The sequence below is a fragment of the Convolutriloba macropyga genome, chromosome 14, assembly GCF_964194025.1.
Source record: "Convolutriloba macropyga chromosome 14, txConMacr16.3, whole genome shotgun sequence".
Lineage (NCBI taxonomy): Eukaryota > Metazoa > Xenacoelomorpha > Acoela > Convolutidae > Convolutriloba > Convolutriloba macropyga.
Window position 1 is genome coordinate 14,717,128 of NC_134481.1, and position 26,811 is coordinate 14,743,938.

General features: G+C 34.2%; 1 protein-coding gene across 1 annotated transcript in view; it reads right to left on the minus strand.

Moving 5' to 3' along the window:
• The window catches only part of LOC142353272 (uncharacterized), a 50,847-nt gene extending 28,032 nt beyond the window's left edge, over window positions 1–22,815 (minus strand). Inside the window, exon 1 of the mRNA XM_075405503.1 lies at window positions 22,753–22,815. Within this exon, the coding sequence (XP_075261618.1) occupies window positions 22,753–22,776 (24 nt within the window). The 5' untranslated portion in view covers window positions 22,777–22,815. The remainder of the gene's footprint in view (window positions 1–22,752) is intronic.
• Between the last annotated feature and the right edge of the window lie 3,996 nt (window positions 22,816–26,811).

The following is a 26,811-nucleotide window of genomic DNA, read 5'->3' on the forward strand; positions in this document are numbered from 1 at the left end:
CACAATTATCAAGAAATTTGACATGATTGTGATATTTTCTGTCTTTTCCAATTTTTCCCACTCTTTTGCTATCTCCATACCTTCTGAGCCTAAGTCGTCATAAAGATTGTTTTTGATCTTAAGGCTTCTTTCATGTCCACACTTTGACTTGACGTTTTTTCTTCGCAAGACGATGGCACCAATAATATCTACCGAATCTTCAGTTTTTATTATTTATCGTTTATTTCTGTAATGTTAATCTAGCGTTTAAGTTTTCTTTGTCTCTGCTGGCTTCATATATGTTCACCGTGAATTTCTGTATTGCAGAAATTTTCTGAGAATTGATTAAAAGGAACGTAAAAATGTCATTAGCACGTGCTGCAACTGGAAAAAAATGAGGAACATAAAAATCAGAAAAGTCTTGTACAGTTTGGGTGGTGTAGGTGTGTCTGTTGTGTGTGTACGTGTGTATGTATGTATGTGTGTGTGTGTGTGTGTGTGTGTGTGTGTGTGTGTGTGTGTGTGATACGTATGAATACTTATATATATATATATATATATATATATATATATATATATATATATATATATATATATCGAAACCTTTATGTGTACTTAATTATTTTTATCCTCTATTTTAATATTCATATCATGCGCTTATAACTAAAGTTATGACTTTTTATTATTCACGTATAAAAATCTTCCCGCTAGTCTACTATTATTTCATATGTTGTTCACAGTATTTTATTATAAGTATTCAGAATTTCACTTAGTCAATCTGAATTCAAGTTGCTTCTGCAAACGCTCTTAATTTACTTGAGTCAAAGTTAGCCGTGCATTCGCATCGCGATTCCAATAAACAAATTCCGTAAAGCACACTTATTTACGGATTCGCTCTGCGATTCCTATTACACTTTTGAGATAGTGTATTTGCGACACAAGTCCAAATCTGTTTGCAAAGCTTAAGTATAACAGTGTGTGTGTGTGTGTGTGTGTGTGTGCGTGTGTATGTATGTATGTATGTATGTGTGTGTGTGTGTGCGTGTGTATGTATGTATGTGTGTGTGTGTGCGCGCGTGTGTATGTATGTATGTATGTATGTATGTATGTATGTATGTATGTATGTGTGTGCATGTGTGTGACACACCATAATAACGGTCTGATCATGGGTTGCTAAGGTACAATTTTAAGGTAATTTTGTTGAACAAACTCAAGAACTGTCTACCAGAACTGAGTATAAAATGCATTTCCTAATACTTTTAAAATGGCAGGAATCTACCGACATATCACTCTGATCTGCTTGGCAGCTTGTTTCCTAAACCTTTCATACTTTTCCTCAAAATAAATTATACAAACGCACACTGATCGTGCAGAATTAACATTTACCAATTCCTTAGTGAATGTGATTTGAATTTTGATCGCGTGTCGTTTTGCATATAGTCCTAATTCAAGGCCAAAGGCGGTTTACTTTGTTTAGTTGAAGATAAAGAATGTGATTGACAGCAAGAAGTGTTGTGAGACTCAGAAAATAAGACCTCCTGAACTTCAAAAGATTTCCAAAAATTACTTTAGCAATCGAAGCGCAAAATGAATGTAAATGTTGGAAACGTGAGCCTCGGGCGGTGTTAAATTGAAATGGAATGACGCAGAGAAAAAAGTCCGTGGAAAATTTTAAAGATGGATAATTCTTTTTTTCGTAATGAAAAAAGTGATGTCATTAGGGTGAATATTGTTTGGCTGTCTTTTTTGTCGTATAATATGAAAGAACAAAATAAAATTTTGGTATAAATTCTTGCGGTCTGAATAAACTAGATGATTCACTATAAGACTAGACTATAAATTTTTGGTATTTTATTATAAGTAATCAGAATTTCACTTAGTCAATCTGAATTCAAGTTGCTTCTGCAAACGCTCTTAATTTACTTGAGTCGGAGTTAGCCGTGGATTCGCATCGCAATTCCAATAAACAAATTCTAAAAAACACACTTATTTACGGATTCGCTCTGCGATTCCTTTTACACTTTTGAGATAGTGTATTTGCGACAGAAATCCAAGATTGTTTGCAAAGCTTAAGTATAACATGGCGCACTCAGCAATAAAGAACAGCGGCAAATCTCCACTCGGAATTCAACCCTTCTGGGAGAAGGCAACCCTAGAACCCCCACTTCGCTGGGAAAATTGGAGGACGCAATTAAAACTTGCAATTCTTGCTCGTGAAGGAATTGAAGTGGACCTTCTCCTAGCTGACCCTCCAGTAAATGTTCTCTTGCCCCCCGAACCAGCTTACAAAGACGCAGTTGACAACCCGACAGCACAATCAGAACGAGATCGACGTACCCGCAACGAACAGGCGAAAACAGCGTGGAAAAATCAGTGTCAACGTATTGAAGCGGTCAGAATCTTATGCGGAGACAAACCGTGGAAACTATGTGATCGGAAAGCTTCTTCATTGATGTACCTGAATTTGGGAATGGAAGGGCGACGAGTCATCAATTCAAAAAATTCGACTGTCAATCTCGAAGCAATCTCAACCAAACATCTTTGGGATGTTTTAAATACAACCTTCATTCGGATTCATAATATAACTTTTGATCGGTATCTTTTTCCTACACGGAAACAACAAAAGGGAGAACCAATTGAAAAATTCTATGGACATCTCAAAGAACTTTCGGAAAATTGTGATCTAGGAGAAAAAGGAGATACTATCATCAGGGACGTTTTTATTGCAAACATGCAAAACGAAGACATCCAAAAAGAGCTTCTAAAAGAAACAGTAGACCCTGATAAAGCATTAGCAATAGCAATCAACATTGAAATGGGTACCCTCAATCAACTCAAAATGAATGCCAACAAAACTGAACTACATTCAACCGTCAATCAAGTACAACGGATGCGCATCGCGAATGCTACTCCCTTTTCAACTATGAGTACAACCGCACGGAAAAAGCCCACAACTTGTCACCTCTGTGGATCCAGTTGGACTTCTGAACACCGTAATAAATGTCCCACTCGGGGAAAGAGATGCAATAATTGTGGTATTGAAAACCATTTCGCAAAGATTTGTCGTAAACCTAAAGACCCCAATTCGTACCCAAGACCTAAGCCACGAGTCAATAATGTAGAAAAAGATGACCAAGTTAAGGATGTCAATCAAATTTCGGCAGATTTTGATACTGATTTGGAGTCAAACTATTCATCAGATGAAGATAATTGTGTAGCTGTAGTATCATCAACGGATTTCACAACTTCGGTGGCAGCGATCAATCTTCCTGTAATTTTTGGTAATACATCAGCAAATGTTTTGGTGGATTCGGGCAGCCTATGCACAATAATAAACGAATCATTGGCAATTCAATCATTTCCCACGACTCAGAATCGAAGTGGATACGCGAGGCGAACCCCAAACAATTGAAAACATTTTCGAACGAGCCTACTCATACGGTAGGCATTCTTCAAACTTCAATTCAAAGCGGCAATTGGTACGCGAATCCAATTGAAATTCAAGTAATGGCGGATGGTCATCGTTCACTGTTGGGTAGGAATTTGTTTCCCGCACTTGGACTCTCAATTCAACAATCAAATAATCAAATGATAATCAATCAGGTAGAACAAGAATACTGTCCAATTAAAAAACAGATTGCAATCGATTTCCCTGATCTTATATCCAGAATCGGTAAGTCTAAAGTACATACAGTTCGTTCAAAATTTCACAAAAATTATACCCCATCACATCAAAAAGGTCGCCGTGTCCCCATAAATCTGTTAGACAAAGTATCTGACGAGCTAAAGAGACTTAGAGAACAAGGACATATTGAAAAACTGCAAGAATGTTCTGATAAAAACTTTATTTCTACTATTGTAATTACAGTTAAGAAGGACAAATCTGTAAAATTAGCTCTTGATTTGAAAATTCTGAACAAAGCGATTCACAAAAACAAGTATCAAATGCCAAATAAAGATAGTCTTATTGATTCAATTTCACAACATATTAATTACTCTAATCATGGGGAAATGTTTATTTTTCAACAATTGACTTAAAATACGCATATAGTCAATTAAATTTGCATCCGGATACCGCACGTCATTGTAATTTCAATATCATTTGCGGCGACGCAACAGGTACGTACCGTTTTAAAACGGGATTTTATGGACTTATGGATATGCCGGCAGAGTTTTAAAAGGCAATGGATTATACAGTGGTTGGGTTGTCTCATACATACTGTTTTCTGGACGATATAATTGTGGTTAGCAAAGGTACCAAGGAATCGCACCTCAAATGCGTTTACAATTGTCTGCAGAAACTCGAGGCCGATAACCTCAGAATTAATTTAAGCAAATGTCATTTTGCAAAACAGCAGATAAATTGGCTTGGTTTCACATTTTCGCAAAGTGGTGTTAAACTCATAGAATCTAAAACAGCAGCAATTGCCAAAATCAAAGCTCCTAAGACATTGAAACAATTGCGTTCATTCCTAGGTAGTGCTCATCATTTAAGCAAATTTATTCCTAATCTTGCCAAAATATGTCATCCTCTTCGGCCTTTGTTAAAGAAAAATGAAAAATTTCTTTGGACCGAATACCATCAAACACATTTCGAACACATCAAAACTGTTATTGCGAATGCTACAAAAAATACCCATTTTAATCCAACACTGGAAACACGCATCAAATGCGATGCATCTCGCCAAGGTTTAGGCGCTGCGCTCGAACAACTAGATTGTGAAGGGTGGAAAACAGTGGCTTTTGCATCTCGCTTTCTTAATAGCAACAAAGAACGTTACAGTATAAACGAACTAGAATTGCTTGGGGTGGTTTGGGCCATCGAATATTTTAAATATTATTTATTTGGAAAGACTTTTACGGTTTTGACAGATCACAGAGCACTTCTTTCCGTTTTAAAATCTCACCGCTCAAATAAATCCTACAATAGCAGATTAACACGTTGGATTGATCGTTTGTTACCATTTGATTTTAACATAGAGCATATTCCTGGTACCCGAATGGGTTTAGTTGATTATATCTCGCGCCACCCGAACCAAAAAGCAAAAAGCGTCACTCAATATGATGAGGAATTCATGGTAGCAACAATTTCCCGCATTCGCGACGCAATTACATCTTTATTTAGTCATTCAAATAAAATTCCTTTCCATAAGCGGCCCATAAACAGCAAAAACAAGTTACAAGTCAACAAGACGCGCGTCCACTCTTGCAAACCTGCTAAAAGTAACACCCATAACTCAAATTCCTCAAATAATTCATTCACTACTCGAGCACAATTACACAATTACAACTCAGCATTCATTTCTCAATTTAATTGCCACGCAAATCACTTGCTTCAAAATAATACGGCACCCGCATCGCAAATCCAGTCTAAACAATTCAATTGTAATTTAATCGCAAAACTAGAAAATAAAGTAAATCACATAACAATGTCTGCTAATGGATCATCGCAAACCAACCCTCCAACTCCTCCGCATACCCCTAGAGTAACATTTCGCACTCAATCAACCCCAATAACAACTACTGGTGCAAACCCCAACAATAATACCCAAGCCTCATCATCACCTGAAATTCAAGATATTGAACTGTCCAGGGAGGAAGTTTTTGAGAGCAACCTAAATCAGCTCTTTACGAAGTCGTTTCTAGCAGTCTTGACTAGCAAGGACTACGTGCTAAAGGAGATTAGAGATTGTGTTCTCCAAGATGACGAGGCCCGATGCAAAGAAGTCAGCCCATACATCCACTCCTTTTGGAAAGACTTTCATGTGCGGTTCAGTTGCTTGTGTGTCGACGAACGCGTCGCCATACCCAATTCAATAAAAGAGGCAGTAGTGGAATCACTACACATGACCCACCCTGGTAGTTGGGGGATGATTTCTCTATCCCAACATGCATGGTGGCCATATATGTATAGAGAAATTTTGGCTAAAGCATCGGATTGCGTTCCATGTACTGATATTGGTAAGAATTTAAAATCTATTATACCAAAATTTAAATGGTATCCACATAATGCTTGCCAAGAACCAATTGAAGAAATTTAAATTGACTTTGGGGGTCCGATAACGAATGAAAAAGATAAAGACATTTTTTTTGGCATACATTGACCGTTATTCAAAGTATCCGACAGCTAGAAATTTTGAAAAAGCTAATGGTAGAAATGTAGTAAAATTTCTCCGTAATTACGCCTATACTCATGGAATTCCACGAACAATACGTTTAGACCAAGCCACTTGTCTAGTAGGTAAACAAGTTACAAATTACTGTAATGAAAACAATATTGACATTCTCGACGCACCGGTCGGAGATCATAGAGCTATTGAATTAGTGGAGCGAATGATACAGACAATAAAACGACGGTTATCCTGCATGAAAGCTGAAAATAAAGATACATTCGCAACATCTAAAGCAATTAAACAAATAATTTCTGATTTACGTATAACAAGACAGAAAACAACAAAGATAACACCATTTGAAGCCCATTTCGGTCGTCCGGCAAATACTCCTTTAAGGAATATTAGCACGTCTCCCTCCAGTTTAAATTTAACTTATGAAAAGTTATTAACCACTATTTAGATGCCGATACAGTTCCTGTAGATGACTACCTCGATGACGCCGGATGGACCAACCCTGAAAGAAGCGATCTGGACATTGAAAAATCCATGAACAAGGCACAACAGGACGCAGGCCTCCGCTATCGTGATTCGGACAATAAGGAATTGCAGTTCACTATCCATCCCAAACTCACGAACCCCATTCCCAGAAGAGAAATCCTTAAATGTAAAGTTAGCGCGGAAACTACCTAACAAAAAGAGGGCCAAAAGACAGCTCGCCGGGCTATATGAGGTTCTAAAACCCGGATCCTTTATCACAAAATCTTCCCCTACAACAACAATAATTAACTGGACGATCCCCAGTGAAAGTTAGAGATAGCGATCTGGCAAAGTTCGGCACAAAAGCAGAGAGGTCTACTAATCTCTGGGCATACGCACAAAGACGTCCTGCGCCTTACGAACAAACAACAGAGACAAAGATCGCTAAACATAGTCATGATGTCAAGAGACAAAAGAGGGGAGAAATCAAAATTCGCCATCGCCATCGAGATACCACCTCCGTTGTTTCATCCGTGATCTCAAATTTCTCTCGAGCCCTCACAGTCCGTAAACCGGCTAAGCCGCAGCCTAAACGATGTCGTAACACGGCTTCGTCAAATAAAAACGACAATGGAACAGCTTCGGAACAACCGTTGATATCGATAGTGCCCGCCCCATCAATGTCCTCATCACAAGATCCAGTAACGTCCTCCACCCCACAAGAACAACAAGCAGCTCGAAAACGCAAACGGCCTCAATTTTACGGATTTGCAGATGCGGACATCTCTCCTACCAGTTCGTTGGCCTCATCCAGCTCGAATAAATCGAAAAAGCGAAAATCTAAATAAAGAAGGGCTCAACAAACGAAAATACAGTAGTCGCAATGATTCAAAATGCGGAACAATCAAGAATTCCCTCCCCACCACGACCTGATATCCAAATTGGTCAAGCTTCACCTCCAGATTCAAGAGATTGATATCATGAATATGAACAAGAACGGGAACTATCTGTGTGGGAAGCAGAGAATGAAATTTAAACAAAACTGTTAAAACTGCGTAAACTCACATAAACTACATTTATTTATTTAGTTTTTTTTCGCTTTACGAATCCAGTTTTAAATGGTTACATTAGTGTTAATTTTCTTGGGTTGCTGTTCAATGTATTATTTCTACTTCATTCATGTATTCGCTCCGCGAATCCACTTGTTATTGTGTGTGTATGTTATTTATTCATTTCAATGTATTCATTTTGCATGTTATAAACTTTAAAGCGTATTCGCCTTACGAATCCAATTTTTAATCACACTTTCATATTGTATGTGCTGTCTCTTATTGTCAAGTGGTAACATTATAAAAGCAATTACATACTAGATACATGTGCAGTTGAACCCTTCTCAAGCATATATGCTTCGCATATACCTAATGATCAATCTTTTCATTTCTTAAAAGTAACATTTGTGGCATCTTTGCAGTTTTACCTTATGTTGTGTTCATCTTTTTCATTTACATTTTTTGTGTTTGACTCTAAAAATTGTAAGTACATTTAAATTTTTTCTGCCATGGGGGAAATGTGATACGTATGAAAACTTATAAATATATATATATATATATATATATATATATATATATATATATATCGAAATCTTTATGTGTACTTGATTATTTTTATCCTCTATTTTATTATTCATATCATGCGCTTATAACTAAAGTTATGACTTTTTATTATTGACGTATAAAAATATTCCCGCTAGTCTACTATATTATTTCATATCTTGTTCACAGTATTTTATTATAAGTAATCAGAATTTCACGTAGTCAATCTGAATTCAAGTTGCTTCTGCAAACGCTCTTAATTTACTCGAGTCAAAGTTAGCCGTGGATTCGCATCGCGATTCCAATAAACAAATTCTGTAAAGCACACTTATTTACGGATTCGCTCTGCGATTCCTATTACACTTTTGAGATAGTGTATTTGCGACACAAATCAAAGTCTCAAAGTCTGTTTGCAAAGCTGAAGTATAACAGTGTGTGTGTGTGTGTGTGTGTGTGTATGTGTGTGTATGTGTGTGTGTGTGTGTGTGTGTGTGTGTGTGTGTGTGTGTGTGTGCGCGTGTGTATGTATGTATGTATGTATGTATGTATGTGAGTGCGTGTGTGTGCGTGTGTATGTATGTATGTATGTGTGTGTGTGTGTGTGTGCGCGTGTGTATGTATGTATGTATGTATGTATGTATGTATGTATGTGTGTGTGTGTGTGTGTGTATGTGTGTGACACATCATAATAACGGTCTGATCATGGGTTACTAAGGTACAATTTGAAGGTAATTTTGTTGAACAAACTCAAGAACTGTCTACAAGAACTGAGTATAAAATGCATTTCTTAATACTTTTAAAATGGCGGAATCTACCAACAAATCAGTCTGATCTGCTTGGCAGCTTGTTTCCTAAACCTTTCATACTTTTACTCAAAATAAATTATACAAACGAACACTGAGCGTGCAGAATTAACATTTACCAAATCCTAAGTAAATGTGATTTGAATTTTGATCGCGTGTCGTTTCGCATATATATAGTCCCAATTCAAGGCCAAAGGCGGTTTACTTTGTTTAGTTGGAGATAAAGAATGTGATTGACAGCAAGAAGAGTTGTGAGGCTCAGAAAATAAGACCTCCTCAACTTCAAAAGATTTCCAAAAATTACTTTAGCAATCGAAGCGCAAATTGAAGGTAAATGTTGGAAAAGTGAGCCTCGGGCGGTGTTAAATTGAAATGGAATGACGCAGAGAAAAAATCCATGGAAAATTTTAAAGATGGATAATTCTTTTTTTTTTCATAATGAAGAAAGTAATGTCATTAGGATGAATATTGTTTGGCTGTCTTTTTTTTGTCGTATAATATGAAAGAACCAAAATAAAATTTTGGTATAAATTCTTGCGGTCTGAAAAATCTAGATGATTCCAAATGAACTATAAATTGACGCAAGGTCAGAAAGAAAAAATTGGGACTTTTTCCATTGACAAAATAGGAAGTTGCAGTTAATAGGCGCTCACTAAGATCGATGACAAAAACGGAAAAAACTCAAAAATAGTTTTTATAAACTGAATGACTATTTGGTCTCCCATCATGCGAGTAACCCGCACTTGGGATTTTTAGGATTTTATTTTTAAATTTATGAAGAAAACGACAACTATTTATCAAATTAATTATTTGGCAATTTGATTTTATGCATCTTTTCCTTTTTTGCACTCCGTCATATAGGCTATGGACTCCGAGTTGCATAGCAAGTGCGATTAAATAGTTAAAAAGTATCACGTTTGGGATTCTGTTTCTGCCCCACCAGTGTTTTTACCCCCCCCCCCCCCCCAGTTCCCAGTTACAAATTATATGTTGTTATATAGCTCGTTACTATGTAAAAAAAAGCACATGCGCCGGGGGGGGCGTAAAAAACCAAGCCCACTAAGATGGAGGGGGAGGGCAAAACAGAATAGATCCCACGTTCGTTTGGGGTTGCAAATAATATGCTCCCACCAAGCATCTATATCAGCAACCATTCAGACGAAATGAGTCTCCGGTCAAGCTATATAGAGTAGTGTGAATTAAATCGAAAGGGGCTAAAAGTCGCCTCAATTTTCCCACACTTTTGCTAATTTCCGCACCGTTTATAGATGTTATTTTTTCAAGTCTTTCTTGAACTTCAACAATATGTGTTTCTAAATTTTTTCGGGGACCATCAGGCAACCAAGAATTAAAACAATTATCGGAGATTTCTATAATATCTATATTCTATAAATATTCTATAAAAACTATGAGCAGAAAAATTTTTAATTTTGAAAAACTATCCTCCAATCGCTGATATATTTGCAAATTGTTGCCCGCACTCATATACTTAAAACAATGAAAACTTTTTGTATTTGGCCAGTTGTCGTAGTCGATGTGTTCTTCTGCCAATTAGACTCACTATTAAATATCTCATTGGTTCTCATTGACTCATATTTTATTTGATCCTATCATTTTCATGAAAATTCAACTGCTATAAAGATTTTGCGGTCATTTGATTTCCAAAAACAAATTTCACTTTCTGTTTTAACCCTTTTTAAAATTTTGTTTTGGTTTTATATAACTTTGGTGCTTGCTGTCCAAAGTCCCGTAATGCGGTTTTTTGGGATTGACGTTTCGGACTCTGTAAATTTGACAACCGTATTTCTTACAGAATATGGAAAAAGAATATTGTTATGTTTTGTTTATTTTTGAGTATGTTTTGGTGTATGCTCTGCTTACTAACACAAGCTGCTTCTCTAAGGAGACTGAATGATAACTCTCAGTTTACTCAAGCGTTAAAAACGTGGTTCAGTACTAGTCTTGCTACTATTTTTTTACTTCGTCAAACAAAATATTGTCGCGTTTTATCCAATTTTGCCTCATTTTTGACCCTTTATAAGAATATTTCTTGATTTTTCAAGACTGGTTACAAATGTCTTCATTCAGCTCAAAGTTCGTTTTGAAAAATCTTGCTCACGAATTTAGACTAAAATAAACTGATATAAAGTTTAAAAACAGTTTAAAAAAATGAGAAAAACCATAAACCATTTCTCTAGTTGCCTGAAAATAAAACCTTGGAAACGTTTTTTTAAGTTTTTTAAAACCTCGTTTTCAATTGTATTCAATTGTTATTTATATTTTGTTCTGAAAAGCAGGTGAAATTAACTGATTTCAAAAAATTGTTTCGACGATGCTTTGACTAATTTCTTTCCCTCAATACATAAGGAAATCAAAGTATTTTTTGGATCTGATCTTTTTATAAATAATTTTTGCAAATTTTGAGCTGAGTATGCTATCACGTCATCCAAGGTTAAAGTTGGAACTTTCTGTGCAGTGCACAGTACTAGGTGATCCTTTTTCTGCTAATTTTGTTTCTGCTAACTTTTGTCTTCAGTTTCTTTCTTATTGAGTTATCGTAAATTACAGATTTTTCAGGTACCTGACGTTTAACCTAATTATTGGTCTGAATTATTTATTTCACATTCTCAGTGCTTTCTTTTAATTTATCAATATCAATATCAAAAAATTTACTTTCTCCAACATATTAAATATTTATGTTATTTTAAATTTAACCAAAGAAATTTAATCATTTAAATTTAATCATTAAATTTTCATCCCCAGTCGATTTCGAATGGTTATCTTGCAAGATTCTGGCAGATTCTGCCAGAATCTTGCAAGATTATGCATAATCTTGCAAGATTTCTGCCAGAATCTTGCAATATAACCATTCATTCTGCCAGAAACTTGCAAGATAATCATTTTTCTGCCAGAAACTTGCAAGATAACCATTTTTCTGCCAGAATCTTGCAAGATAACCATTTTTCTGCCAGAATCTTGCAAGATAGCAATTTTTCTGACAGAATCTTACAAGATAATCATTTCTCTGTCAGAATCCTCTAATATATCCACTTTTTTGCACAAGATACTACAAGATGAATTGATTAATGCGAGTAATTCTTGCAAAATTTCTGCCAGAATCTTGCAAGATAACCATTCATTCTGCCAGAAACTTGCAAGATAATCATTTTTCTGCCAGAAACTTGCAAGATAACCATTTTTCTGCCAGAATCTTGCAAGATAACCATTTTTCTGCCAGAATCTTGCAAGATAACAATTTTTCTGACAGAATCTTACAAGATAATCATTTCTCTGTCAGAATCCTCTAATATATCCACTTTTTGCACAAGATACTACAAGATGAATTGATTAATGCGAGTAATTCTTGCAAGATTTCTGCCAGAATCTTGCAAGATAACCATTCATTCTGCCAGAAACTTGCATGATAATCATTTTTCTGCCAGAAACTTACAAGAAAACCATTTTTCTGCCAGAATCTTGCAAGATAGCAATTTTTCTGACAGAATCTTACAAGATAATCATTTCTCTGTCAGAATCCTCTAATATATCCACTTTTTTGCACAAGATACTACAAGATGAATTGATTAATGCGAGTAATTCTTGCAAAATTTCTGCCAGAATCTTGCAAGATAACCATTCATTCTGCCAGAAACTTGCAAGATAATCATTTTTCTGCCAGAAACTTGCAAGATAACCATTTTTCTGCCAGAATCTTGCAAGATAACCATTTTTCTGCCGGAATCTTGCAAGATAGCAATTTTTCTGACAGAATCTTACAAGATAATCATTTCTCTGTCAGAATCCTCTAATATATCCACTTTTTTGCACAAGATACTACAAGATGAATTGATTAATGCGAGTAATTCTTGCAAAATTTCTGCCAGAATCTTGCAAGATAACCATTCATTCTGCCAGAAACTTGCAAGATAATCATTTTTCTGCCAGAAACTTGCAAGATAACCATTTTTCTGCCAGAATCTTGCAAGATAACCATTTTTCTGCCAGAATCTTGCAAGATAGCAATTTTTCTGACAGAATCTTACAAGATAATCATTTCTCTGTCAGAATCCTCTAATATATCCACTTTTTTGCACAAGATACTACAAGATGAATTGATTAATGCGAGTAATTCTGACACCAACAGATTTGCGCAAAAGCTCTTCTAAAGTCCTTCGAAGCTCAAAAAAATGGCAAGCCGTGAATAATCACATTTTTTGGGCATTGGCAAGAAAACTTAAGCGCAGGGAGCTGAATTAAATGAAAGGAAGCTGTTTAAGATGCAAAGAATAATATCACATAAGTTTTTTCATCAGAAAAAGTAATCTAGACGTGTAGTTTTGTAAATCTTGATAAAGTTAAAAAAACAGTTTTTAATAGTAATTTATTTTGTGTTAACAGTTCTCAAAAGCAGATTTTAATTTGTTTTCTTCAGATACTTCATATTTCCAGATTCAAAATCTATTTAAATTTATTATTTTTCTTAATTTACACGCAATTGATTCTTATGTAAATTTCTGGTCAAAATGAAATGTGTTGCATGAATGGGAGCCAATAAGAGGACAGCTCGACCGGAACGAACTTGCAAGAATCTTACAAGATAACCATTTTTCTGGCAGATCTTGCAATATAACCATTTTTCTGCCAGATCTTGCAAGATAGACAGTTTTTGCAAGATTCTGACAGAATCTTGCAAGATAACCATCTGGTCTCGACTGGGGATCCCAGTTTTTTTTGACAGGGCAAAGCTCCTTCCCCAATTACCAGTTATTAAATAATGGTGGTCCATGTTTTATGTTTGAGTTGAAGTATGTTTAAACTTCAAAAACTTGCTATCTAATTAACTTTTGCTGAAAATGAGTTGCTATAACCGTAAAACCAATGAAGAAAAATACAAAAACATTTCATTGCGCTCTCTTGTAAAAAGATTTAGTTTAAAGAGCTTTTGTAAAAGCAAGCCTATAGCATTTCTTTATGGTCAAATAACTTATTTAACTTCCATTGTGATTACATTAAAAAAAATTGCAAATGGTTCATATAGATTGGAGAATTCATAATAGCAAATGGAAAAACTAATTTTTCTAATGCATTTTGCTTTTATTTAAAATTTTAATTATATCTCCGTCAGGAAAACAAAAATTGTTTATTCATATATTCATACTACCCCTCTAAGGGAACATAAGCAGATTAATTATTGTATTTTGGGTCAATGTTCGTGTTTATAATTTCCAACGAGAGATGAATAGCGAAGACTAAATTCTTCACCAGTTTGCTTTGTAAACCAAAACGGCGAAAAACAAACATTCACATTTGTTTAAACTAATAAGCTAAATATAGATAAATAATTGAAAGGAATGAAGAAATGAATCTATTTCGAATAAACAAACCAAGTCTTTATCTTGGGGATGGAGCGGGAGTGTTCCAGAAATTTAAGAAACGCAGTAGTTTTAATTGAAACCCCACGAAGAGTGTTCAGATTTGAACTTCAATTTTTGATTTTCGTTCTCATTAAGGACTTCAATAGATCAACTATCTTCTTTGAATAGTCGTGTTTGAATTCTAGCGCATCAAATCTGTGTTTTCAACTTTGCCACAGGTTGATCAAGTCCCTTTTGACAAAAAAAGCAAAAAAAGAATAAAAATTTATTTGTTTGTGGGTTTAAAAACTGACCTAATAAAATTCAAAACCCATTTTTAAATGTCTAGCTACTTTGTTAGTCTTTTAGTAACAGCACTCGTACAATTAACGACAAAATAGGTTTTTCAAAAGGTTTGTATGTAAAATCAACTATACAAAAGCAACATTTTTGAAATATATTAATTTGTATAACACGTAAAATGAGATAGAGCAATACATTGCTCAATATAGTTTTCTTATATTGCTCAATATAGTTTTCGGATATATTCCGCTAGAAATCCAAATAAAAGTATAATTATATCATCAAGAGATCCTAAAACCTAACTTATCTGACAAGTTTTTTCAGCTACATGTTTCAATCGAAGTGGAAAAATTTACTATAACCTTCCAAAAATATTTATAATTGAGCAAAATTAATAAAATACAACAAAGTAAAACTCAGATAACGAGCCAGCACAGAAAATGATGCTCAAAAAGTCTAAAGCTTAAAAATTGAGCAAAATTTTGTTCAGCAACTCAAAAAATAAAATTGGTCTTTATAGTGTGTTCGAAGAGCTGGTTCATTATACACAGTTACCACCCAGAGTTTCATTTGAATTTTGACTCAATTAAATGGCGTGAAATTAAAACGTTTTCAAATCGTTTACTTAATTTTGAAGATAAACAAATTTCGTTTTTTTTTCAACCGTCTCTCTTCAACAAAAAGAAGAGCTACTGAGTCTTTCATCTTTTGGTCTTTTTGCTCAACAAATGAGGCTTCCAAAAAATCACAAAAACTTTCCAAACTAAATGTGAAATTTCAATTGTTTGCAGTATTTGCAAAAATATGAAAATTTTTTTTAAATATGCAAAATTTTTTCTGCTTTCTTGCAAAAACAAAGCCAAATTTTTCCAATAAATTATTAAAACAAAATCAGTGAATGAACCAAATGACATCAAAGTCATCTGAAGTACTTATATGTTTAATTTATATTTTATTTCAAAATACGAAAAAATAGATAAAGGTATGAAAAAAAGAACAAAAACAACTCCAAAGCTCAATAGAATATCATTGCAAATAATGAAGAATAGCTTAAACACCGTTAAGCATTCAAAAATCAAGCTTTATTTCCAATTAAAGCCATCCAATCGTGTCATTTTCTGACCAATGATTTTTTACGCGAAACAGGAGGCAGAGTGAAAACTGACCAAACGAAAAAGTGCTCTTGGATATACGTCTGATACCACACCAAAATTTGATAATAACTGCTGCAATCTGTAAAATTTCGCGACCGAAAGCACTTCAAAGTGCATAAGTCTTTGTATTTGATGATTTGTTTTTTTAGAAATGATATATTGTGATGCAAGCTGTTAGAGTATACAATCTAGTAAGTTGTGATCACAATACACAGCTTGAAATTGTAGTCCAAAATGAGGGAACATAGTAAGACTCTTGAAGTGTGGAGCAGTTGTCCCAGTGGAGAGCAATCAATTAAGAGATTGAGGGGTGGCAACCGGCAAAAGTCCCAAATTTTACTATCACTATAATGGTGTTGATATAGAATCAACATAACGAGCTAGTAGTTACTCTAATACAAGCAAGTATTTTAGAGTAGCCAGTCTAAAATAAAAGCAATTGCAAACACGTCTACTCGAATACACACACACACGCGATTTCAACTCACTTAAAAAATCCGAAAATTTCTTAATAAGTATTTTCGAGTGTTTTTTTAAAAGTTATTGTTCGTACATTATTATCATGAGTGCTTTTCTAGTTTTTGAGGCAAACTCCTTCTGATAATTTTCAGTTTGCGCCGTGCATAGATTGCAATAAAGTTGTTAGTTTAGTGGCGATTTTGTCCTGGAAAACAAAAAAAATCAATAAAAACGAACCAGAAGATCGCTGAAAAGCTCAATTTGCTTTCGTTTGTCAATTGCTTTGAAAACAATTAAAACGTTTTCCAATTCGGACACAATCACTGAAAACTACGTCATTCATTCGACCAACCATTTTTTTAAATTAAGCTCCTGATAAGCAACTATTTTGTGTCTGATAGCCGAATGACTAGATAGTTGAAAAAGCTAAGTGCTTCAGAAAGTGAAATATTTAGCATGACTGGTAGTGATATTTTGTTCGGTCAGAATCGGGTAATTATTTTTTAATAAATTCGATCTTCTAAACCATTGCCTCCCTTACGGTACATAGAGAATTGCCTTCCCCTCTAAACTATTATCAATTTTATATTACATAATACTCAAGATTTGGTCATAAGGCTTCCGTTCAGGTAAGTTCTGATTGGTCAATAAATTGCTCGCTTAAATTCTTTCCAAGAATTGTCCCCCTTTCTACAATAGGGGAGGCGACTGTTGATACGATCCCAGCTATTTCAGGACAAATCGGCTATCTGAACCTCCGGTTGTCTAAATGAACACCATACGCGACCGCTTTCTGCTTTCATGTTTATTCATTATTATTTGCTTATCCTAGTTGTTAGGAAAATTCCTTTGTTTATTTGGTAATTATTTCTGACAAACTAAAGTGGCATTTCCATAACCATTCATGCTCCGCTGCCCATTTCCTTCAAAGCACTATAGATTGTTTGTTTGTTTGTTTTTTGTCAATATAAAAGGATCTCAAACAAAGAGCAGTAATTGATTTACATTCAAATTGTGAAGCGATTGCAGAAATGGCGAACAAATCTTTGTTGCAAAAATGGATTTCTCAAACTTCAATTTTCATGAATAGAGAATGGGGGCAGGGGTAAAATTGAATTTCGGTCATAGCTATTGGAGCAAAATTTTTTGTTTCAATGTGAACAAAAAATTTTTTTTCATAAAAGGTGTGAACAAATTAAATCTATTTTGTTGCTTTCATTATGGTTTCATTAGCCAGGTTAGCTACTGTGCCAATATCAGTTAAAAACATTCCAGGCCGATGAAAGGTAGTGAAAGTATTAATTACAAATGTTCATATACCTCCCAGGGGAAAATAAGACGTTTATCGTGATCACTTTTCACTAAATTTCCCCCGTCGTGAACAAATTTCCTATGCATATTTTATGGCAAATTTTTATTTTAAGAGAATTCCAAGCTATGCGGCGTGAATGAGCAACTATAGTTGCTTTCCAATGGTGACAAATTTTGGGTACAAGCAATGCATAAAATATCAAAATGAAACGATGGTTACTAAAATCAATAAAAGTCGATGTCATGAAACGCAATACCATAAAAAGGGATGTTATAAAAGCCAAACAAGAAGAAATGTAACCAGGGATAGTAAAATTAATTTTGAAAATTCCAAAAATGCACTTGTAACCCTTTAAATGTACAGAAAAAAGTCGCGAAACTGGACGGATCTTTTCTGCTAGCGCCTCGTTTAAGTTTTCCACCCCCCATTTTTACATGCCTAAAGATACTGTTAAAGTTAAATAAGTTTATATATGAATATATATATATATATTATATATATATATATATATATATATAAATATATATATATATATATATATATATATATATATATATATATATATATATATACGCTTTATGTAAGCATCATGTTGAAGAATCCCACTTCTACAAATATGCAACTGTTAGATTAATATATATCAAATGTTCCTTAATGATTGGTCATTTAAAATATGTTACCATGTAAATTTTACATGGACTAGAAGAGAGTGGTGCTTATTTTTCTTAACCTCTTAACTTACAGCAGTATTTGGCAAATAGCTGTTTTTAGCGAGCAAATAAACTCGAAAATATCACTCTTTTCTACGATGCAACTCCGCAGTGTGCCAATTTGACAGAAATTGAAGAATATAAATTGGTATTTAGTTGCATAAAATTCCCTGAGATTACTTTTTGCGGGCCAGAAGAAGAAAACGCGGAAAAGCTTGTACACTTAGCACGGCTCTTGTGCAATTTTGTTGATAAAATAGATCTTGAGTAATTAATATGAAAACCACCAAAATAAAGTTTTGGCTAATGGAAACATTTTTCTGGAGAATACAGTGACAGACGTTTGCTAAAACAGCTATTTTCTAGGCAATGATTTTTCATAAAAAACGATATGATGTCAATCATTAGTTGCATCAGAGGAGCAGAACATAAAAATAACTTATGAAAATCCCAGTCGATCTGTCAGAATCTTCTAAAAACGAGCCATCTTGCAAGATCTGGGAGGAAAATTGTTGTCTTACAAGATTTGGTAGAGGAATGGTTATCTTACAAGATCCGACAAAAAATAGTTATCTTCCAAATTTCTTAAAAGGTCGTTCGGTCGAGCTCTTCTCTGATTGGCCCTCACTCACGCGACACATTTCGCTTTTTGCAGAAGTATCCTAGCATCCAGTTCCGCGTTTTTGTAAAAAAAATTTAATGAAATTACAAAGAATTATTTATCGAAAGAAAGAACTATCTGAAGAAAATAATGTAAAGTCTTCAATTGTACACTATTAACACCAAAAAATTTATTTTGACAATTCTGTTCCATCGACTTAAATCTTGATTTACATAGTGACACGTTTAGATGAACTTTTATGAAAAAATATATAATATACGTTTGTTCTCATCTTTAAATTTCAAACCATTCAGTTCAGCTCCTTATGTTGACGTTTTTTGTCAATGCACGAAAAAAATGACCACTCAGACTTGCCACCTTTTGATTTTCCTAAACTTCCAAGGACTTTAGAAGAACTTTCGAGCGAATCTCTTGTTGTCTGGATTACTCGCCTTAATGACGTCTCATTGTAGGATCCTATGCAGAATATGAAATGGTTATGTTGAAATATTCTGACAACAACTGTTTTCATGCAAGATTCTGGCAGCAATCTTGCAAGAATATGCATATTCTTGCAAGAACCTGGCAGAATTTTGACTGAATATTGCTAGATAACATTCGATTTCGAACCCGGAGGGGGTTAAAATTACCATTTTTGAGAGGGCGTATATCGCCCTTTTTATTACCGCTTTTGAGCTATTTTACATTACTTGCCCGTGCATCTATCAATAGACTTTAATTAATATTGCGCTAATTTGTTTAATTTTGAGACAAAGGCAGAGTTTTCTATATTATAATGTTTTATTGCAGTATAATTTACTGTTCTCGATTGTTTGATAGTACAAACCAATTAGTATATTCTCACGTATCTAACATTGTAAGTCTAAGGCCCTTTTTATGTGTATTAAGATACTTTTTTGAAATCAAAGAGGTAAAATAGACTAAATGGTCCACATTTATCTGCAGAATTATTGGCTCGTGTTGTAGGCTGCGGATCTCAATTTCAAAATCGACAATTATTTTTGCATCATTGTTTCTGAAATTGGGATTAATAGCAAATTATGTGTCTAATCGTCAATTTTTTTTATTCAATTACAAAAATGCAAATATCGCTCGTAAAATCCGCTAAATATCACAAAAACTTAGATTTTGCATAGATAGAATTGCTTAATCTCATTTTTCTTGCCTTCATATAGACTAGAAATGATTACCTAAAAACGTGACATCTCTCATTTCATTTATTAATGTTGGAACAGGAAAATTTTAACCTCACCGATCAATAATTTGTCTCATTTTCAGGAAATTTAACCGAAACTTTAACCAGATTGCTCAGCAGAGAAATATTATTAAAGGCAAGATAATTTTACCATACATTGATGTCACGCTTGTCATGTCAAATTAATTCAACCTTTTCATACAAGATAATCGGATACTTGGCGCTTTAATTGATCATCTCCAATTATAAAATGGGAGGGGCATTAGTTGTTCATCCTTTTTTTGGTCAATTGGATATCATATTTTGGAACGGTTTTATTTCATTTCAGAACAACTGCTTTCTCCCCCTCCCCCTGCCACCTCCTCTTCACTGGGAATTTGACCATCCTCGACTGATATTTTAATAATATTAAAATGGCATAAAAGAATTGTGATTGCTCTTAGTACCTCTTAACAGGGAACAAATGTCATCATCAATGCCAAAAAAATGCATTAATTGCACTCATTGACATTACAATTAAATGTTTAAATTTGTCATTTTTTGGGACTGGCTAATTATTTGCGTTCCGTTGAAAGACAATGTTACAAAGTACTCCTATTGCCGTTTCCTTCGAATTTCATGTAACCGACGAAAAATTGATCCAGTTTCGATGGCTTTAAATTCTGGAAAATGGAAAAAGTATTGAGAAAAGGCAGATATTGAGTTAACTTGCAAGCATTTGATCTTCATATAATACTCAACATTGTCTTACAAGATATTTCATCGTCAAATTGTTGAAAATCATTTATATTTCGAAAAAATTGAAAAATTTGACTGAAGATGTCTATAATCTATTTATGCTTGTTTAAGGAGTTCGCCTTTGAGTAAATATTTAGAGAAAGGAGTGGAAAAGATCTGGTCGGTTCATGGATTCCAACCATCAATATCAAAGGAAAATGGGAGGTCATGAATCTGACTTAAAAATTTGGCTTTTATTGAAAAATTTCAATTAATCTGAAATCAGAGTTAGCCAGGTGATCGAACAAGAATTTTTTGGACAGTAAAATTTTTATCACTAATGAGGTGAATTTCGTACACATGAATTTTACACATTAAAAATTTTTTGCCTTGAGGGATTTCGAAAATGTTTAAACAATAACTGGGTTTTGTTTAATATGCTATGATTTTATCAAGGCATCAAACAAAGATAGAAATAATAACCAAAAATTATTGAAATAGAGAGTTTTTGATCAATTCCGCATTCCCAAGTAGTAGCTTTGAAATAGTAGCTTTGAAATAGTAGCTTTATGTAGTGAGTTTTAAGTTTTTAAAAAATTGAACTGCACAAAGCGTAGAATAAAATCGTTGTGTAATAAATCCCTAAAAAAACATTCCAGTAAACAGAGTTTTTGTCTTTGGTTCTAGAAATTTTCAAGATTGGCGAAAAAAACCAAAATAATTTTTTATTTTAAGATGTTGTATATTTCTTCAGATGTTCAATTTTTGATATGAAAAGCAAAATTAAAAATCAACTATTTTTTTCAATGTTATTTAGTAATATGACTGAATACTGAGTGAATCCATCGATGAAAATTAATAGAAATAAAATAAAAACTGCTGCCAAATAGCTTAAATTAAATGCGACGCAAGGTAATACAGCTGAAATATACAGGACAACAATCAAATAATTCTTCATACAAAACAGTGTGAGTAAACTAGCACTAATAGCTGTGCAATAAAATCGTTGTGTAATAAATCCCTAAAAAAACATTCCAGTTAACAGAGTTTTTGTCTTTGGTTCTAGAAATTTTCAAGATTGGCGAAAAAAACCAAAATAATTTTTTATTTCAAGATGTTGTATATTTCTTCAGATGTTCAATTTTTGATATGAAAAGCAAAATTAAAAATCAACTATTTTTTTCAATGTTATTTAGTAATATGACTGAATACTGAGTGAATCCATCGATGAAAATTAATAGAAATAAAATAAAAGCTGCTGCCAAATAGCTTAAATTAAATGCGACGCAAGGTAATACAGCTGAAATATACAGGACAACAATCAAATAATTCTTCATACAAAACAGTGTGAGTAAACTAGCACTAATAGCTGTGCAGTGGGGTAAAAGTTCATTCAATGGAGGCCAAATATTATTATAACTTCTTTATAAAAACGATCAGTTATCGCAAACACATAAGAACCAACTCTGCAAAATTTCAGGCGTACAATTGATCGCATGTGCATATGTTCATTCGAATGCGAATATTAAAGTCTACAGCAAGTAAATGTTTTATTTTTCTAAAGAACAACCGTGTTGGCCGTTTTTTCAACATTCAATTTTTATTGAATGGGATTAACATAAGAGAAAATAAAATCAGCGCCATCCTGCTCGCTGCTAAAATGGAGTTTGCCTTGCAGAGCAGCGCGATTATATTCAAGTACTTTTCCGGAGCTGTTTTCCTGACTCAATAATAATTGGGCGTTGAATTTTTTTTTCTGAAAAAAGTTTGAGCCGCAGCTCAATTATCCTGAACTTATAGGGTAATCATTGCAAGGATCTCTTTGCACAACTAGTAGAATGATGGCAAGAACAAAAGTCTGCAATAGAATGCGAAAATGTGGAATGCTAAAAAGAATTTACTTTCAACTAAATTAACGCAACAGTTTATCAAGAGATTTTAACTATTTCGTATTTCGCTCACCATTAAGGTAATAGTATCATGCATGGCTAGAGCAATTTTATTAAAGCAGCATAAGAATCCCGTACTGTAGTGTATAAGAACAAAAACAAGTATATAATAGCGGTTTTGTTATTTTTAGTGTCCTCATTCACACAGCCCTATCTAATGCTACAGTTGTTCAGACAAATACATTACCAATGTAAATTGAACCATTTGTAGCTCTAATTTTTTTGATATGTACAATAACTGTTGCAAAGGTGATCCATTATTTATTCAGGATGCAAACTCGTTAAGGATTTTGTGGTTCAACGATTTTGTTGTTAGCGCAACTAATCTGTCAGCGCAAAAGCATTTACTATTGGACTTTTTTCTCTTAGGTCGTTGTATATCTTCAATCTTTAATATGGGATGATGATTTGAAAATATATTTTTTCTTCATTTTTCAGTAATGAGACTGAATACTGGGTGACTCCTTTGACAAAAAATCACTACAGGTAAACTAAAAATTGCTGCAAAACAGCTTCATTAAGTTCTACGCAAAGTAAAACAGCTGCAAAAAGCGGATTTAAAAAGAACAAAAATTTTTATTGAGCGGTGTTAGTAAACCAGCACTGATAGTGGCGCAATAGAGATCAAAGACTCGCTCAATAGCTGCCAAAAATCGTAAATTTTTTTTTAAAAATAAAGGACGGTCAGCTATCAAAAACACATAGGATTCAAACTTACAAAATTTCACGAGCATAGATGACTGTTTCAGCAGTTTTTTTTCCTCAGAGGAAGTTTAGGTGAGCTACCAGAAGAGGATTTGTTTTTACTAAAATGCAGCAGAGTTTGTTATTTTGTCAATAATCAAGTTTGATAGAATGTAATTGGCATGACAGACTCTAAAATCATTGCCAATCTTCCCGCTGTTGAAGTTGATTTTTTTTTCAAAATCATATTGTCTGATGAAACAAATTAGGGCAACCAGCTAAGCTTATTATTTGAACAAATATTTTTGTGCAGAGCATTGTTAGTAATATCAGGTTCCTTTCCGGATTTTTTTCTTAGTCTTGAATATTTTTTACTAAATTTTTCATTGTTTTTTTTTCAAAAAAGTCTACGCTCAGTTCAGTTATCCTGAACAAGGGGATTGATTTATGAAGCACGAGCTGAAAAAGAAAAGCAGGAGCGAGGATTTGCAACAAAATGCGCAAATGTGCAATGCTAAAAAGATCTTACTTTTAACAAAACTAAAACTACAAAGTATTTACAGAAGCTTTTACTATCTGTTTTACCTTTACTGTACTAGTATCCTGCAAGACGATGGCGATTTTGTTAACGAATCTAGTGGTCTCGTAATTTTAACCTCTTCATTCACAGCCCTATCTAATGCTACAGGAGTTGTTCAGACATGCATATTTCCAAAGTAAATTGGACAATTAGTAGCTCTAATTTAAAACAACTATAACTGTTGCAATAGTGGCCTTTTGTTTATTCACGATGCAAGCTCGTTAAGAATCTTTTGGTTCGACGAAAATTCAAGGCATAACATAATCAAATGGATGGTAGAAAAAATGAGTTCTTACGAAAATGCGATCATTATACGGGTTCAGAAACTGTCAAAATTTTGAAAGTAATTTTCCGACTTCTTCCTCTTTATTCAATTATAACTTTGAGCTAAACGTAGTCTGTCCAGCAGTCTGTCTAAAATCGAACGACCTTCAAAATGACCCGTCTGTCCAAGGTGAACTAAGTAAAAATCGTTTCACACGACGTATCATTTCGTATTCAATTGGAAAAAAGAACCAGTGTTCAAAATTAATTAGAGGTCACAAGTTACAAAGGATTTGGCAACTTTTTTGACATTTTGAGGAGGAAATAACAGTCAGAAATTCTAGCAGCCTTTTCCGATATCGAAAATAGGGTTAAGTAGACTTTGACAGCTTGCTAACTAATTTTCCGCCTCGAAACGTCATTTGTGATGGAATATCATTTCCTGAACTCTCTCGAACCGCAACGCATTAATTTTCGCTCAACTAGTCACCCCCCCCCCTCGACCCTCCCCACCATCCCCCCCCCCCCCCACACACACACTCACATGTCTCCACCGACAAAAGTGTACAGGTTTTTTTGGATCATTAAAGTTTCTCATTTTTTTTTCATTTGTAGCACGTGCGAATGATAGTTGCACTTTTCTGTACTTTTTGAGTGACCCGGGAGGTGTGACTAGGGGCGGGCAAAGTTCCAAATCTTGAAAAATAGACATCTAGTTAGAAAAAGGTACTGACAGGAAGGCGGTGCTGTTAGTGAGGCGGTGGTCGGGTCGTAATGAATGACGTAATTAAGTAAGAGCTTTAAATGAGGCCAGGGTGTCAGTCGTCTTCACGCATTGAATCACCTATTAATGTTTCTTAAAAATCAAAAAAAAAATTCGCTCAATCCACAAACTTGAAAACTTTGATGGAGATCTCCAAAACGCATAAAATGCAGAGAAATTAAACTATTTTAATTATATATTTGAAAAAGCAACTTATTGAGTGTACAAAAGCAGGCATGTTAAAAATTGACTTGACTTCTAATGTTAAACTTAACTTGCTATAAAAGTAAATGACTTGTTATATTACTATTTTGGTGTTAACTTAATTTAACTAGAGACAACATAATTTCTGTGATTATGACCAACACTGAAGATGTTTCCAGAAACAGTTGATATGATCAGATATGTAAAATATAAAGTAAATTTCACAGTTAATTTTTGATCAAAATCAATCATGTAAATTTCCCAAAAATAACTAAAAATTAAACATTTACATGTTAATATGTAATTCAAATCTCTGGGTATCATTTGTAAAAAATATAAGTAAAATGAAATTTTATTTTTTAGTTGCTGGTTGTTGAAGGCAGAAGTAAGACATAAAAGGGGCAAACTTTCTGTCTGCAAAGATCCCTACGGTGCTGGCACCTGTTCTAAACGTTTCAATTGAGCTAATGGAATGTTCTTATGAAAAACTGTGAACATTGAGCTAATGGAATGTTCTTATGAAACGGTGAAGGTTTCAAAGAAACATTCAGAAACTCAGAAGTTTTATTAAAGTTTCAAAGAACGAAAGAAGAACTTACCTGACGAACTTTGTTGGTATGTCGCTAAGTAACAGCCACAAAACCTAGCTCGATTCTAATTGTGTTTTAGCGCTATCATAATCTCATTGACCTATCACTCAGGTGTCAGAACTAAACTCTCCCAGCCACAGAAATCGACTGAACTCCATTGTATCCAGGCCAAAAATGGTTGTCATGAAATGTTGATGAAAATATAAAATCACCTTTGGGATTAGGAACCAATATCTATTCACATGTCAATCAAGTAAATTGTTTTTAGCTAATCTAATATTTCTCTGTATATTTTTGCATAGAGAACTACAATAAATACGAGCTAAATTTTGTATATTTTCAGTTCCAATTTCAATGGAAGTTTCAATTTATTAAAGTCTTTTGGCCCGTGTTATTTACCAAGAAAATGGTGTCCTGACCACCAGCAGATAGACAATTTCGGACCTACAGAATGCTGAATCAATTACTGTGTGGATTATGTCTTTTGTGGCGAAATGTCGAGCTGAGAAGAAAGAAGACAAGAGCAACACCGATGGTACTATACAGTACCTACAAGTTACCAATCACCTTCTTAGTATATGCGGGCAAGATGCAATTATTAAACTTAGGAGTCTTATGAGTCCTAGCAATTTGATAGACATTCCGTATAAAGGCATCAGATCGGTGATTCAAAATTAAGTTTCTACTAAAGAGAGAGTAGTAACGACAGAAAGGGTTAAATTTCTGTCCGTAATACAAGGTGTAGGGGAGTCAGATGGCGATCTCCTAGCACGTCTAAGAAAAGAAACGCGCTACTGTTGTTCGAAAAACTCCACGCAGCGGCCAACCCCGAAAAGGAGTTGGTGAAAAATAAGTTGTTCTGAGGTTTGAGGGACCCTGAAGCAATACTTAGACTACTAGACGTCAATGAAACAAAACCAGCAATGTTGGTTACCGAAATGACTGAGAGCTTACAGTTCAGAAGTCAAACAATGCTTTAAACAAGTT